We start from the raw sequence: 17,334 nt of genomic DNA on the forward strand, positions 1-17,334 counted from the left end.
GACTTCACTGCCTGGCTGAGAATTCTCCAGTGCCTACAAGACCATGTAAATCCCCTAGACTGCCATGTGAGACTCACATGCTGGCTCCTCTGCAGTCCAGCCTACCTGACACTTTCCTCCTCTAGCCCCCCAGGAAACCCACCACGCACGCACTCCTTGCCTTGTCTGTAGTGTCCTCTGGCGACCGACTCTCCCTCACGTCCCTCTCCAGAAGCCTTCTCTGTTCCTCCCCCAGGCAGTTCCCTTCACTCCACTCCACGGCACAGGCTTCGGAGGCCTCTGGGCCAACCCCTACCTCCTACTTCCATCTTTTCCCTCTTCATATTAAGAATCCTCCTTAGTCAGTTCCAAAGGAGGAAAGTGCAGTTCAACTATTCATATGAAATACCCACAAGACTAGGGTAAATGCAAAAAATACATGATTGTTTACCACTACTCCCTGTTTTGGTGATGCAAAAAATTATTGTAGCAAGTATTAGAAAAATTCCAAAGATGTATTAATACTAAATTCATTTGTTCTGAAATTTCATTCTAGCAGCTACCTTTTAGATATTAAAGGGGAGGGGCAAATGCTTGGCACAGTGGTTAAGATCCTGCCTGGGACACCTGGATTCTATATCATAGCACCTGGGTTGGGGACCCTGCTTTGCTTCTGATCCAGTTTCTTGCCAATGTGTACCCTGGGAGGAGGCAGGCGATGGCTTAAGTACTGGGTCCCTGACACCCACATGGGAGACCTGGATTGAATCCCAGGCTCCTGGCTTTGGCCTGGAACAGCCCTAGCTGTTGGGGGCATTTAGGGAGTGAACCAGTAGATGATCTCTTTGTTGATCTGCCTTTCTAATACAGAAAAATAAATCATATGTAATATAAATATGGAGTAGGGAAGGGCAATGCTTTGGACTTGATGTGTTTTAAGGGGGAATTATAATAGCATTACTTAAAAATGATTGCATCATAACTGACTACCAGTTGTGTGGGTAATGCTTTTCACATCAGTTTAGAAGCCAGAGTTTGCACAATTTCATAGGTAAGCCTCAGGTGGCACAGAAAAATCTTGAACTGAGCTCTAAGGTGCAGTAGTCTCCTGCTTGCCCTCAGGGCATCACAGGTGGGCAGTTTTCATTTTCAAATGGTGTGTTTCTCTAAATTGCTGCTTATGAGCATTCCCTCTTTGGGTTGACAAACAGTACACAGGCTGCCTAGGCATTTGCACCCAGTGACGCCTTACAGGGAAATGGACTAGGTGGGGTGCCAAGCACTACTTCGGTCCGGCTTCCTTATAGATTCCAAGGCTCATCTTAGAACCTAGAGATTCACAGAAACTGCTGAGTACTTTAGCTACAATCGAAGATGCAAGTGACTATCGCTGTCCTTAAAAGACTTACATCTTTGCCTCTTTCTCCAATTCCTGCAGTGGGGTGGGGGGCGGGGTTACTGAGCTGTCAGTCCTTGGCCTGGTGCTGTGGAAACTACAGAATAAACTCGGGGGTGAGGGGCAGCTGTCGGTTCCCTCTGACCCATACCTGACATGTGAGATATTAATGGATTACTGGGTGCCACACTAGCAAACTGTCATCTGAACAGAAGAATTTCAGATGTTACTACTTGGAATTCTCAGTAAGGTTGATTTTTATTCCATGAATATTTCAGCTTTGGAACCCAGAGACATCACACACATTACTGGACATCTGGGCTCTGTGAGGAGCAGGCTTTGCAGGAGAGATGCCTGTAACCCATTTGATTATGAATCGCTTCTCAAAGCGTACTTGAACATGAATTATGTTCTTCCCAGACAGATGTGATGTTTATTTCATTAACAGTGATATTTAAATACAAACATAAGTGACAAAGATAATATGCCAGAATGTAACTTGACAGAATATTTAAAGCAACAGCCTATTCAAGTTTGTGGGCAGGGGAGAGACTTAGCGAAGAGAAGCTGAGGAGTGTCAACACCTGTGCTGCAGCCCCACATGCACGGCTTAAATCGAATCCCTTTTGGTGCAGACGGCAGCTGCGTGGTTTTTTAGAACAAGCACCAGCTACAAATATCCAATACAGCTGCTAGCTGCGTCCCTGAGATGAACCTTACTTAGTTCATTATAATAAAACTACCATGGTCCACGCTCCCATTCTCATCACACACAAGGAAATTGGTGGTACTCAACAGACGGCAGTCAAACCCTATCCCAAGCTCCGCCCTCTTTGAATATTCAATAAAGCTTCGCCCAGGAAGGCATTTTGCCCCCAGCTCATATAAAAGGACCACCAAAACCCTGTTAATTGTGGCTTTCTCTTTTGAGTGCACGTGGGTATTTGATATTTTCTGAAAAATGAACAGTGACCATTCCTTGAATATGTACTTCTGCTTTAAATAAACCTCACTCTCTGCTCACCCTTTATCTACATCTCTTCCTTAAATTTCTTCTTGTGCCGAGACAAGAACCCAGACCAAGTCTAGCCACGGGCTACCTCACAACAGGTTCACTAGTTTAGCACACAAAATAAAGACAAAGGGAAAACAACTTTACTCGCTCTTCACAGAAGTCTGGTGTATCTAAACTATTTCTCTCCACTGCTCTGGCCTGGTCCTAAGAAGACAGAACAATCTTCAGAGGCTGTCAGCTTCCTAGCAAATGACCTTGAAAAATGTCCCTTCGGTTCCCTCTGAGGCTCTTTAAGGACTAGTGATTTGATTAGACAATTTGCATCCCTGCAAAGCTGGAAAAAGATTGGAAATCTCACCCCTGGATGGGTTACTGCAATCCTCTACTGGCAAAGGGAAGCTCTACGAATTTTTTTGAACTGCTCAAATGTTTTTATGGGACACTAAAATATTTAAGGGCTGTCCTGAAAAAGGCACAGCAAAGCCTTCCTCCTTGCTGCACCCACACTGGAGAGCTGAAGGAGGATTATCCCAGGAGTTTTCCGGAGAAAATGCTTCCTATGGAGTGTTCTCCTTCCCAAATTGACACACAGATCAGACGACCATCTGTCACAGCCTCTCTCGCACCAGGGACTCAAAATGTCCTCTGTGCCCTACTTGGACCCAGGGCTGCCCAGAATGCTGGTGCTTGTCCCTGAAGAAGCCTACTTTGGCTGCACTGGGGAAAAATACCGGGAAGGGACTGAGTGGATACAGGAAGAAGGCAGATGGTGAGACCAGTGTAGGGTAGAGATGGGAGAGGCTGGCGGGAGATCAGGTTGATAGGAACAGAAGCAGATAGATTTGAGATGTTTAGGAGGAAAGATTGATGGTGTTTGATTGGGTTTTATTCAATTGAGAGGAAAAGAGCCTTAAACAAAAACTCCCAGGTCCTGGTGGTAGCCGGTGGTGCCCAGGTTTGTTGGGAAAGATCACAGGTTTGCTGCGGGCCTGAGAAGTTGGGTGTGGCTTTCTCTCATTTTTCTACCTGGTACCGCCCTAGAGAGAGACACCAAGTTTTCAAGCCAACTGAGCTTGTTAAGTGCTTGCCAGGACTCCAGGGCCCGGTGAGTGAGGGGAGGGTGCTGCAGTCGGCTTGCAGTCTGGCAGGTCACAGGAAGAACTCTGCATTTTATGCTAAGAGCCATCGCAGCCGTGGGAATGTTGTGAACAGGAAAGCAATGATGTAAGACCACTGACTGCTTTGGGTAAGAGAGGCCAAGAGTGGAAGCAGGGAATGAATTGGGAGGCTTGAGGAGGAATACATGCTTGGACTGGAGGGGACTGGAACACAGGCATGGACAGGAAGTGGGTGGATGGGGCCGGCACTGTGGCACAGCGGGTTAAAGCCCTGGCCTAAAGTACCGGCATCCCACATGGGTGCCGGTTCGAATCCTGGCTGCTCCACTTCCGATCCAGCTCTCTGCTGTGGCCTGGGATAGCAGTGGAGGCTGGCCCAAGTCCTTGGGCCCCTGCACCCACATGGGAGACCCTGAGGAGGCTCCTGGCTTCAGATCGGTGCAGCTCTGGCCGTTGCAGCCATCTGGGGAGTGAACCAGCGGAAGGAACACCTCTCTATCTCTACCTCTCTCTGTAACTCTTTCAAATAAATTAAAATAAATCTTAAAGCGGGTGGAGCTGAGATATATGTTGGTGATCTCCTCCATCAGCAAATTCTCTGCATTCTAGGTGGAAAATGGGGGAACAGAAGGAGTTAAAGCTGATTTCTAGATCACTCCAGGACCATGACTATGAATATGGTCTTGGTTTTTAAAAAAAATTATAAACCCTCAAACGCAGATAAGAGGAAAAATATGTCCAACGCCCATATTCCCATTACCCAGACCCAACCAATGAAAACAGTCTACCGGGACTGTGCCAGAGCGTCTCTCAGATCAGGCTGAAGACGTCTTCGTGGTCTTCCGCAGACAGCTCTCGAACTTCCCGGCTGGTCTGACTTTTTGGACCTCAGGACCCCCTTCATACTCGGGCCTCAGATTTTTTTGTTTATGTGAATTCTAGCTGTTGATGTTTACCATATTGGAAATTAAAACTGAGAAAATTTAAACTTACTAATTTATTAAATAAACCTATTGCACATTAACATATACAACATTTTAATGTTATTTGAAAACAAAACTTTTTCCAAAACTAAAAAGCAATGAGGGAGGTGGCAGTGTTTTACAAATCTTTTTAATGTCTGACTTACTAGAAGACAGCTACATTCTCATCTCTGCTTCTCTGTTAACTTTGTGGCCATGGTTACTTTAGTATGAGGTTCATGAAGAAAGTCCAGCCTTGCACAGATATGTAGTTCAAAAAGTGAAGATTATATTAAAAGTCTTTCTGGATAATTAAGAATATTCTTGGATATGATCAGAGCACTGATGGTTTCTTAATTAAGAACAACTAGTTGAGGCCGGCGCCATGGCTCAGTAGGCTAATCCTCCGCCTTGTGGCGCCAGCACCCCAGGTTCTAGTCCCGGTCGGGGGCGCCAGATTCTGTCCTGGTTGCTCCTCTTCCAGTCCAGCTCTCTGCTGTGGCCCAGGAGTGCAGCAGAGGATGGCCCAAGTGCTTGGGCCCTGCACCAGTGTGGGAGACCAGGAGAAGCACCTGGCTCCTGGCTTCGGTTCAGTGCAGTGTGCCGGCCACAGCAGCTGTTGGGGGGTGAACCAATGGAAAAAGAAGACCTTTCTCTCTCTCTCACTGTCCACTCTGGCTGTCAAAAAAAAAATAGTTGAATATGGAACCTGAAATCCTAACAATGAACTTTATGTACGCTGATATTTGAAAACTCATTGATCTGTCTTGCACTTTGAATGGATCATTTGCCTATGTGTGATTTCATAACATCAAGCATTGGTCATTTGGAAAATGTTGGTTTACTGAGTTATGCAGCTGTTTCAAATGGTGACACGTTCCATTAAACAATATTTTAAAAATCAAATTTGTTAATATCCCCACCAATCTCATCCAAAAAGTGTGAGTATCAAGAAATTGAACTCTGGAAGATACAAGTTTTCCCAGAATCTCATTTCAGTACAAAGTTCAAATTTTATCATTGGCAACAAATCTTGACAGTTTCCTTAAAGCAACAGGCTTACTTTGTTCATTTTTCAGAAAATGTGTGTTAAATACTCAAGTGTGAAGAACCATAGATCAATCTTGCAAGGAAAGATGGTGTTCCAAGAAAAAGCCTGCTAGTTCAGCTCACATCTTGGGCAACCATGCAAGTGATGGCTCAAGTGTGTGGGCCTCTGCTACCCATGTGAGAGACCTGAATGAAGCTCCTGGCTTCAGCCTAGCCACTGTGGTCATCTGGGGAGCGAACGAGCAGATGGAAGATCTGTCTCCCTCTCTCCCTCTCTATCACTCTGCCTTTCAAACTAATAATTCTTTGTGGGGAGAGCATGGTATGTATTTCCTTCTATTTAAGTATCTTATGTCCCTCCATGGAGCTTTATAACCTTCTCTGAGCATGTTTAGTCCTCCCATTAGATTTATTCAAAGATACTTCATGGTTTTGGCTGTTACTATGAAAGCTTTTACAAGAAATTGTAACACTTATGAATTAGTGGCTGGTATAAAGGGGTACCTTGATTATCACATATGGATCTTCTAGGACAGTAGCTCAAAAAGCTCATAGGAAAAATGTAATGAAAAGATAAGTATATTTTGGTATAAAGTCTTTGAAATTCGTGCAGTTCTTCATAAGATGCATTTTTCATGTACTTCATGTCTAATTATGAAAATCTTGTTCTAAGAATGGAGAGCAAAGAAATTTAAAATATTTTTCTCAAGATTTGAGGGGCTAGTGTTGTGGTGTAGTGGGTAAAGCTGCCACCTGCAGTGCCAGAATCCCATATGGATGCCAGTTCAAGTCCTGGCTGCTCCACTTCTGATCCAGCTCTCTGCTGTTGGCCTGGGGAAAGCAGTAGAAGATGGCCCAAGTTCTTGGGCTCGTGTACCCATGAGGAAAACCCGGAAGAAGCTCCTGGCTTCGGATCAGCCCAGCTCCAACCATTGTGGCCATTTTGGGTGGTGAACCAGTGGAGGGAAGACTCCCTTCTCCCCTCTCCCTTTCCCCCTTTCAAAAGATGTATTTGAAAGGCAAAGTGACAGAGGTAGATATTCCATCTGCTGGTTCACTCCCCAAATTCCCACGGTAGCCAGGGCTGGACCAGGGCAAAGTCGCTGAGGAACTCCATCTGTGCCTTCCATATGGATGACAGGAACTCAAGTACTTGAGCCACAATCTGTTGCCTCCTGGGTGCATCAACAGGAAGTTGGATTGGAAGGAGAGTAGCCAGGACTCGAACCAGGCACTCCAACATGGGATGCAGGTGTCCCAGGTGGTGGCTTAACCCACTGTGCCACAATGCCAACCCCAGTTTCAGGTTTTCTACAGCATTTATTTCTGCAAGTAATGATAATTTCTATGCCTCCTATTTTCTTTTAATGTCATTGCATGGGTCACAACTACAATGCTGAATAAAAGGAATGATAGTGGTGACCCTTTGTTTCTGACTTTAAAGATACTGCTCCCTTATTCTAAAGATTTATATATTTGAAAGAGGGGAGGGGAGTATGGGGGAGAGAGAGAGATCAAGATCTTTCGTCTGTTGGTTCTCCCCCAAATGGCTGCAAAAGTCAGGTCTGGGCCAGTCCAAAGCCAGGAGCCTCGAACTCCATCCAGGTCTCCCACATGAGTAGCAGACACTCGAGCCATCACCTGCTGTCTCCCAGGATGCATATTAACAGGACATTGGATTGGAAGCAGAGTAGCTGAGACTCAAACCAGGGACTCCATATGGGATGCAGATGACCCAAGCGGCTGCTTTTAACCCACTGTACCACAAGGCCTGCCCCAAAAGGTGCTTTTAAAATCATTAGTGGATGGTGAATTTTATCAAGTACCTTTCTGCATCTACTGAGATAATCATACTGCTTTTCTTTAACATACTGATGTGATAAATTACCCAAATACATTTTGTAGTAATTTTTATGTTCCTGGGATATAAACCATACTTGATGTGTGTATAAGTATTTTACTTTGTATTTTTTCACTAATATTCATAAGTGGATTTCCTGTTTTCTCATCCTGCCCTGTTGGACTGGGGTAGCACAGAGAATTGGCCATATAAAAGGAGTTGGGAGCTATCCCTCTCTCTCTTTTGAAATAGTTTATTTAAGGTAGGAATTACCTGTGAATCTCTTGCCTCTCTCTCACTTCAACATACTTGCCGGGCAAATCCCCAGCTCTGGTTAAATGTGAGTCTATGCCTACTCTGAAGGCACACATGTAGAAACACATTCAGCCATGCTGACTGAATTCCTCCTAAACAAATGACTTAGTGTTGCCCAACAATTATACCAGAAATCCCTGGTTCAAACTTTCCCATATTCTCCTAAAAGATTGTTCCATACTTTCTCTTCTCTCTGTCCTCACTCTCAGCTAATGATCAGGCCTCAGGTTTTGCTGAGAAGTAGAAATAATCCAAAGAGAACATGGTACCCTGCCTCCACACTTGGCACCTACCACAGGTAAGCTAATCCATCCCCTCTCATTCACATAAGGATTTTGCTTCACTAATTCTCACTCTTGAATTATCAGTTTATCCCTGCCTATTCATGTAGTACTATGTATATGGAGTATACTTAATCCAGTTCGTTTCTTACAGTGTTCCAATTTTCTATGACCTAATTCTTTCCCTTGATCTATTACTATCTGAGAGACGAGGTTTAAAAATTCTCACTTTTGGGATGGGGGGTGGTTTGTGGCACAGCAGGTTAAGCCACCAATTGGAATGTCCACATTCCCTTTCAGAGTACCTGGGATTGAGTTCCTCCTCTGCTTCCTATCTAGCTTCTTCCCAATGCATCTGGGAGGAAGCAAATAATGGCTCAAATACCTGAGCTCCTGCCATTCACAGGGCAATGTTTCCGTTTCCTGGCTTCGGCCTGGCCCAGCCCTGGCTGTGGCAGGCATTTGGGGAGTGAACCAGGGGATGGAAGATCTGTCTCTCCCTCTCTCTTTCAAATAAATAAAAATGAATAAACATTTAAAACAAATCCCCACAAGGATTATAGACTTGTCAAGTTTATATACTTTGAAGCTATGTTATCATTCATAAAATTGCTATATTTTTTTCATTGCTTCTCAGCCTTTTGGCTAATATCAAGTGTAAAATTGCTTTATTTTCTTGATTAATTACCATTCTGTCATCTAGTAATAACATTCTTTAATAATTTTGCTTTAAAATTTCAAAACCTGATTAGCATAATCACAGCAACTTCTTTGTGGCTAGTTTTTGCCTCATGTCTTATTCCATTAGCTTACTTTCAACCTTGCAGCAGCCTATGCTCTGGGTTCTGTCTCTCAGAAACCACATATCTCAAATCTAATAATTTCCATTATCCCGCTGACTTAAGCCTGTACGTTTATTCTGAGTACTAATACGGCTGGACTTACTGGCATCTTCTTTTGTCCTTTAAACTTAGCAAGCCTTTTTTTTTCTTTTTTTACTTTGCATCTTCCCCAAACACCTCCTTCCTTCTCCTCGAGTAATCAGACTTTGTTTATTCCTCTATTATTTAGATAGTCATGTATTCCGCTTATCTGTGGTAATGCTTAAACATAAACTCTTGGCTTAAAAGATGTACTACTTCTATCCTCCTCCTTAATGTTGATAGAATGCTTTAACTCCAGTCTCCTCCCATTCTTCTGCCATATTATTTTCCAGTACTTACATTCTTTTTAACCCTGTCCTAAATTGTTCTTCATTGCTGTTACTATTTGTTCTGTACTTCGTTTTATTTATTCCATTTTTATTTTAAATTTCATTGCCACCAGATAGTAGAGTGTTACTGTCCTGATCACTTAATAATTTGCTTTATTGTACCAAATAATCTGCGGTTGAAATAATCAAAGCAGTGTTTACTTCTTAAATATTTGAGAGCGAACATTCCCCCTTCTGCTGGTTTACTCCCCAACAGCCTGCAATAGCCAGGGTAGGAGCCAGAAGTTGGGAATCCAGATCTCCCCTGTGGATGGCAGGAACCCAATTACTTGAGCCATCACCACTGCCTCCCAGAGTCCACATTGGCAGGAAACCGGAGTCAGGAGTTGGAGGCAGGTATCAACCAGACACTCTGATGTGGATGCCTGCAGAGTAACTAGTGTCCTAACTACTGGGCCAAATACCCATGCCTGTTTTTTTCCTCTGATCCATATTCTCTTATCACTACTTCATACATGATACTTTAGTAATGCATCTTCATTCAGAGCTGCTATTGAAGAAACGTACCAAGTGAGTATTTCTTACCTGGGCCAAAATAATCTAGAAATCTATTTTTTAACGAATTTTTGACAATATTTTCCAGAGTGTATATTTACAAAATTCACAGGAGACTTACAAACATAGCTCTTTTTCTGCTTTGCCCTAAAGACTCAAATAACATTTAGTAGCAAGTGTATATGGCAAATAACTAGTGGGCAAAGTTCTTCTCTTTCAAAGATGCAGGAAACATGGTTGACATGTTAGCTGATAGAAACTATTACCTCTGATAGAAGAATGGTGATTAGGTTGACAGATATAACAGAATTTAACAAGTGGAACAAATTATCTCAAATACCTCAAGTTACCTCAATTTAGAAAGCAAATCTAAAGGGTTCCCATCTACCAGCTGAGGTTGAAAAACACCTTAATCATCTGTACATATCTCCAGAAGATGCGAAGATAGGACAGTAAATTTTAGAAACCACTGGTCTAGCTCATTTTTTTAGTGTGGTAAAATATACATAACAGAACTGCCCATTCACTTGTACAGTGTGAGTAGGTGAGCTGCTGAAGATCAGCCCTGCACGGGTTGGAGTTCTCTACGTGTGGGGAATACTTGTTGGGGCAGGGCTGGGTGAGAAGGCGTACAACTCTGCACTTGCAGACTCACGGGACTTCTCAGCGCTGTCGTGCTGTTGGGGTTAACCAGCAGAGCTCGACAATGCAGCTAGGAAGAGAAAAAGGATAAACACGAGGGCTTGTCACCTCTACCCCCAAAATAAATACAACTGAAGGCTCAGACAACTTTAATCATTAAAATGTTTGGGACAAAAGTCCAACCCAGTTCTTTTGCTCCTGAGGGAAGGCATGCCTGGACCAATAGCTGGGTCACTTGGACAGCTCAGAGTCTGCAGGAAGTATTTCATCAACAAGGAATTAAGGGAACCTTTCATATGCCTGGAGCTCTATCTGATACAAAAGAACGGAACTGATGAGATATCTGTACTTAGGGAGACGCTGTTATATTCTGGGACCAGAAAATGTATCAAGGACTTTGGGAAAGGGGAGCATTGTGGGTCAGATTTGTCACGTGTGAGAGAACCACTAGGGCTGGGTACTAACACGTGGCCTATATTAAGGTCATAATACCATCAAGAGAACCCACTACTTCCTCATTGCCCACCAGTTGCTAAGTGATGTATTGGACACTAATTTTTTTCTAGATAGTAACTCAATGGAAATAGCTGTTCTAACCCCCATTTTCAGATGAGGGCACAGATTCAGACAGAATGAGTAAAATCCTTTAAGGCAGAGCTTGGAATTCAAACTCGGGTCTAGGACTGAGAAGAATCGGGATTCATCAGTTCTCCTCACAGCCTCCTCCCCCCCCCCCCCAGCCCCCCCGCCGCCATCATAGAAATTAAGAGAAAGACCTTGCAACCTGGATTTTTAAAACATGTAATAGATGGCATTATAAAATTTCAAGAAGAAAGGGACAAAATAACCATCCTTTGCTTCCTCCTCCTTTAGCTCTCAACTTGAATATCCTCTCTTCGAAGATCCCTCTCCCACCCCATCAAACTAGGTTAGGAGTACTTTCTTCAAGCTCCCCAAATAAGGACCACAGCCCTCCATGTATGAGCCAAAAAGCCATGCAGGCTCTGAAAACTGAGAACGTTCTCAAAGTTTGCAGCAAGCTTGTTTGGCAAGAGGTGAAATGAATTAATGTGAAACTCTCTTGGGGCCAGTGCTGTGGCATGGTGTAAAGCCACCGCCTCAGTGCCGGCATCCCATATTGGGTGCTGGTTTGAGTCCCGGCTGCTCCACTTCTGATCCGGTTCTCTGCTTATGGCCTGGGAAAGCAGTAGAAGATGGCCCAGGTCCTTGGGCCCCTGCACCTATGTGGGAGACCCAGAAGAGGCTCTTGGCTTCAGATCGGTGCATCTCTGGCCATTGTGGCCAGCTGGGGAGTTTATCAGCAGATGGAAGACCTCTCTCTCTGCCTCTTGTTCTAATTCTTTCAAATAAATAATCTTTTTTAAAAGCTTTTAGTTACCTTAGGCACAAATGTCACTGCTCTACAATGCTTCATTCTTTGGAAGCCGAGCACTTTTCAAGAGTCCCCTGCATGTAGCAGGTGCACAATAAATATTCCCTGAGAGGGCCGGCGCCATGGCTCACTTGGCTAATCCTCCACCTGCGGCACTGACAACCGAATTCTAGTCCCAGTTGGGGCGCTGCTCCTGTCCTGGTTCCTCCTCTTCCAGCCCAGCTCTCTGCTGTGGCTCGGGAAGGCAGTGGAGGATGGCCCAAAGGCTTGGGCCCTGCACCCCATGGGAGACCAGGAGGAGGCACCTGGCTCCTGGCTTTGGATCGGTGGAGTGTGTCGGCCATAGTGGCCATTAGGGGAGTGAACCAACTGTCTCTCTCACTGTCTAACTCTACCTGTCAAATAAAAAAAAATTATTTCCTGAGGGAAGGACCAAGGCTGAGAAATCGGCTAAGAAAGAAAAAGTCAGCAGCTTGGGGGTACCACGGCTCCCCACTTGCAGGCTGGGCCTCTAACCACCAAATACCACTCCCTTCTTTGACTCTGAAGGCCCTATAAATAGTTTCTGTTGATTGAAGGCAAGCAACACAACCCCTGTCTTCACTAGGAATAAAAATAGTTCAGTGGTCCTACAAGAGGGACCCACGCATAGCTTTGGACCAATAAAACAAAGCACAGTAGGCATATTCCTATTTCAGAGACCACATGGGTAGCTTCACAGGACCCCTGGAACTTGGGAACAGATGACATGCTTTTGGGCCTGACTCTGCTGCATCCAGTAACCTTGCTAGTCCTGCGGTTTTCTTATCTGTAAAACAACCTCTTGCGTAGGCCCCAAGGCCCTCACAGGTGGGTTGCTAACATGATAGCTCGTGGGAGGGACAGTAGCAGCTGGCCTACACCTCAGAACTGGCTACAAACCTCTGGAGCTCCTTCACTCCTGTCCTCATTTAGTGTACTCTGTCCAATCTGCACACACTTCTCATTGAAAAGGAGCACACTCAACACAAAGACATGTTGGGTACACAAGTCCCAGAAGGGGCTCCTGTCTTTAATCGTAAACAATGGTCAAAGAGCTCTAAGAAAAGTAGCCGAAGCAGCCGCTGGATCTCCTGACTTGTACAGACAAATGGGGTGGTAGTGGGGAGATAACCACTGGCTAGCAAAGACTGGATTCACATAGGGAATTGCTTCACTGCAAGGTCCCAGGTCAGGAGAGGGGACAGAAGAGGCCTGGGGAAAATGAGTGACGCGAGAGGACAGGACTGGCTCTTCCCGTGGGGCGGATGGTCCCTTCTTACCTGGTAACACAGGATGGTTTGCTGCACCAGCCGCGCGTACCCATCCAAGCGGACCCCGGAATTGCTCCTGCTCCGCATCTCCCGGACGCCCGATCTTAGTCTGCAGCCTCCGAGCGGGCCTGATCCCCGAACGCTGAGGCTCTGTCAGTTCTAGCGATGGGGCAGGGCGGGAGGAGGCCAGGACTTTTCAAAACCATAGAGCCAAAGCGTGATTGGAAAGCAAGCCAACCAGAGTTTGGCTCCGCTGGGAGGCGCGGGGGCGGAGATGGGGGCTGGCGCTATGGTGGCTCCGCCTTAGCCAGACCTGCCACGCTCTCGCAAGTCCTGAGTGGCCCCGGAATAAGCGAGGACCTAGGTTCCGGGCGAGGGGTGAGGATGCCTCTCCTGGGCCTCTTTTGTCCTTCGGTGGTCGGGAGGAGGGCCCTCGGCAGGAGAAAAGCTGGCCGACCTGGGCCGCCCGGGAGCCCACCCAGGCCGGACTCGGCCCCGCCCCTTCCCCTCCGCAGGGTGGAACCCTCCAAGTAGCAGCCTGAGGGGGATGTAAAAAGGGGCAGCCTGTGGGAACAGTGTCGAATCTAGCTCAGAGTGGGAACGAAGTTGCTTCCTTAAGCCCCTTCACTCCGCAGCTGGCTGCCAGCCCTAGCAAAGGCCAGAGAAGCAGGTCTTCGGCCGCGGCCAGCTGGGTGCTCTGGGCCTGCCCCCACCGCGGAGCCCCGTCCTCGGAGGCCGGCCCGAGGGGCAACGGTAAGAAAGGAACCCAGCTAGAAGCCCCGCCCCTACGCTGTGACGAGCTCACGGCCCTGCCCTCAGCGCCGCCTCCACCACAGAGCCCAACCCTTGGAGCGGGGCCTGAGGGGCAAGGGGAAGGAAGGCACCTCACCAGGGCGCCCCCCCTACCCTGTGACGAGTTCGCAGCCCCGCCTCCACCGCAGAGCGGAACCCTTGGAGCCGGGTCTGAGGGGAAGGAAAAAAGGGGCGGCCCGCAGGAGCCGCGGAGAGCCTGGCTCCGGGTGGGAACCAGCTCATCTGCCTGAGCCCCTTTGTTCTTCAACTAGCTGGCACCCCAGCCGATGCTGGAGAATCGGGCCCTCTCGCTGTGTCCACCTGGGTGCCCTGGCCACATCTCTAACTCTACTGCCGCGGGGAACCCTGGTAAGGGGACCCAGCCTGGAAGGGAAAGAGGGAAAACTGGAGGGCTCCCCCAGCTACCCACCTGAGTGCTGCTCCTGAGCTAGGCTTTCAGTTTACCACCTATAGGTCTACAGTTTGACACATGCTATTGGTTCATTTCTCGTGGCTGCTGATGACCTACAGTTGAGTCTTTGGCCTGTTATTCATTGTCCACCGCAATCTGCCCCACTTAAGAATTCTACTGGACAACTAGATTCACGTAATAGTTTCTGCTGGCCGTTGGCTAGTTTGCAAGCAGTTTCTGTATACTTGACCCATTCAGCCCTTCCTTCTCAACTACCTGAAGCAAATCGCTCCCTTAAGGATCAGTGTGACTTTTCCCTGTTAACTCTCCCCATTCCCTAAATTCCTATAGCACTTTCTTTAGTAAAAACTTTGGACTTGCAGTCGGTTCAAATTTCAGTTCTGCCATTTAAAAGTGCTGTGACTTTGGCATGGTGTTTCACTGTTTGGACTTCAATATTCTCATCTGTAAAATGGGGCTAAAGATGAATTTAAAGCCCTGAGCACATGGCTGGCTAGTAGAAATGTACTTAAGTTGTAGCTGCTTTCATCATCATTGGGCAATAACTGTTATGCTTTCCCATATGGATAAAGCATGCTTTTCTAACTTGATTCTAAGTTACTCATTCAAATAGTCTTTGGTGTCTCCTATGACCAGTACGGTGTTGAGCATATGGTTGAAGCTCAATTAATGTTGACTGAATGAATAAAAATCAGTTCTGCTCATCTGGGATCCCTATGTTTGGTCCTTGACCAAGTTCATGTTAGATATTCTGGAACATAAATATGACTTCAATCTGTCACTCGAAGCAACAAATCCATTATCAGCTCATACGCTTCTTGATTTCTTAATATTTTATGAACAACCCATGTATGTATCTCCATGAAAAATTTGCTATGGTCTAGGGGGTAAATAGAACTAAATGTTAAATTATCACTTGATCCCTTTTGGAATCTAAAGCTGTATGTACTCCTAGAATTTTCATGCATTCGTCATCTCAAAGCTTGATTCCTTTTATTAGGATCTTTTAAAAAATCACATCTGGATGCTGCTCCAGGAGTCCATTTTGCAGCCATGAGGGCAATAACTGATGCACATTACCCGGAACTTCTGCCTAGTATAAAGACATTGTCCTTTTCTTGGTCTAATTCTGCTACAGATTTTGGTGCATAGCCAGTTAACTTCCTTAGGTTTTGGTCCAGGCTTTAATGAACATTATCATAAGCTGTAGTTTTCAATAAGCTTAAAATTCTGAGATTAAGATCAAGAAGGAAGGCTACTACTTTTTAGCTTTTAAATTCCAAATGAGTTTTAGTAGTTCTTGGACTAGTAAGCTATGTATGCTATATAATAATCAGTCTTATATCTTCATATCCTTGAGATACAAAACCTCCACATCTTGGTGTCCATATCCATCTCCTTTCTCTGGCTATCACCCAATAGAAACCTGTCTCCAAGTCATTGCTCAAATATTTGTCAAGGATAAGATATAGTATATGATCGGAAACATTATTTGCTTCTGAAGCATATTCATGATCTTCATAAAGATGAAAACCCAGAATTACACCTTGGTGTACCACCATGTATGCCTGTCTGACCCCAACAAGAGGAGCTGTCCATCCTGCCACAGGGGCCTCTAAGACAGTTTCCAGAGAGCCACGTGTCTGTGCCCAAGGTGGACATCAATGCTTTTCTCAAAGTTCTGATCTTTAAAGAAAAGCACTCCATTTTTCGATCTAGAGAAGGTCAATTCTGAATTAACTGAAAATGGCCAATTCATTAAATGTAGCTATTTCTATGACAATTTATTTTAACTCACTGGAGATAATTTTTTCATCATAAAGTTGTAAAGAATGTTGAATTTGGGCCGGTGCCGCAGCTCACTTGGCTAATCCTCTGCCTGCGGCACTGGCACCCTGGGTTCTAGTCCCGGTTGGGGCGCCAGTTCTGTCCCGGTTGCTCCTCTTCCAGTCCAGCTCTCTGCTGTGACCCGGGAAGGCAATGAAGGATGGCCCAAGTCCTTGGGCCCTGCACCCGCATGGGAGACCAGGAGGAAGTGCCTGGCTCCTGGCTTTGGATCGGCACAGCGCGCTGGCCATAGCAGCCATCTGGGGGGTGAACCAATGGAAGGAAGACCTTTCTCTCTGTCTCTCTCTCTCTTGCTGTCTAACTCTGCCTGTCAAAAAAAAAAAGTGTTGAATTTGTCTCTGCTCCAGCTTCCTGTAACTAGTTTAAGATTGAGAGGGAAAGAGTAAACGCTAGGGAACGTAAGATTTCTTCATAGTAAGAAATATGTGTATCTAGTAAATACGAGAATATATTCTGGAAGAATGTTCAATTTTTGTCTGCTCCGACTTCTTGATGTTGTACTTGAGACTGACATGAAAGGAAAAGAATACACTGATAAGAACTCTTCACATTCAAGATTATGTTCTTATGCACACTTGGTCTTTCCTTTTTCCTGTCAGATTCCAACAGCAGCAGTGAGGAGCTGAGGCAGAGACAAACTGAACAGTCTTTAAAATGCTGTTATGGAGACAAAATGGCACCCTACAAGTTCACTCGGTGAATTGGTCACTAGGTCTTCATCAAACTGGACTTCGACTGACCTGCCTCCTAGGTGACTTTGTTAGACACACCCCAGTGTCCCAAGTGAAGTTGTTCATCGGTTTTGAAGGGACTAATAATCATGATCATTAAAATTAAAGTCAACAGAATTCCTGTACGAGGTTAATGATCGCATGTGTTTCCAGTAAATCTCTCCAGTGTTCTGGGGAAATGCTTCTCACATGCTGGCCTCTGCTCTGCTCGTCTTTGCTTCCTGATAGCCTTGTCTTTCTGTCCCCTTGCAATAGTCTCAGATTGTGGATGCTTCTTAAGAGCATTCTCTCTGCCCTGCCCCATTTCTGTCTGAAGTTAAACAAAGTTTCCCTACTTATGCAGACCCAGGGAGGCAATGGTGATGGCCCAAATAGTTGGATTCCTGCTACCCATGTGGGAGACCTGGATCTAGTCCCCAGCTTCCTGCTTCAGCCCAGCCCACTACCAGATGTTACGGGCATTTGGGGAGTGAACCAGT

The 17,334-nt window shown here is 45.7% G+C and overlaps 1 protein-coding gene and 1 long non-coding RNA gene across 9 annotated transcripts in view; one reads left to right on the forward strand and one right to left on the reverse strand.

Moving 5' to 3' along the window:
* The window catches only part of PHKA2 (phosphorylase kinase regulatory subunit alpha 2), a 71,790-nt gene extending 58,045 nt beyond the window's left edge, over positions 1–13,745 (reverse strand). For 3 of the 8 annotated variants that reach the window (XR_016227543.1, XM_089323648.1, XM_089323647.1), the window contains exons 1-2: positions 13,061–13,527; positions 10,380–10,436 (exon numbers count right to left, since the gene is read on the reverse strand). Coding sequence is in view for 5 of the 8 variants with exons in the window: in XM_089323648.1 (XP_089179774.1) it covers positions 10,380–10,436; positions 13,061–13,138 (135 nt within the window). In the remaining 3 variants the exon portion in view is untranslated. 8 annotated transcript variants of the gene reach the window in all.
* A 246-nt stretch (positions 13,746–13,991) lies between these two features.
* On the forward strand, positions 13,992–16,985 carry LOC149119538 (uncharacterized). Its single transcript, XR_016227907.1, has 2 exons — positions 13,992–14,212; positions 16,724–16,985. It is a non-coding gene; the product is annotated as an uncharacterized LOC149119538 (long non-coding RNA).
* The last annotated feature ends 349 nt before the right edge of the window (positions 16,986–17,334 follow it).

The sequence above is a fragment of the Oryctolagus cuniculus genome, chromosome X (assembly GCF_051225735.1).
Source record: "Oryctolagus cuniculus isolate XC-2025 breed Fujian yellow rabbit chromosome X, ASM5122573v1, whole genome shotgun sequence".
NCBI lineage: Eukaryota > Metazoa > Chordata > Mammalia > Lagomorpha > Leporidae > Oryctolagus > Oryctolagus cuniculus.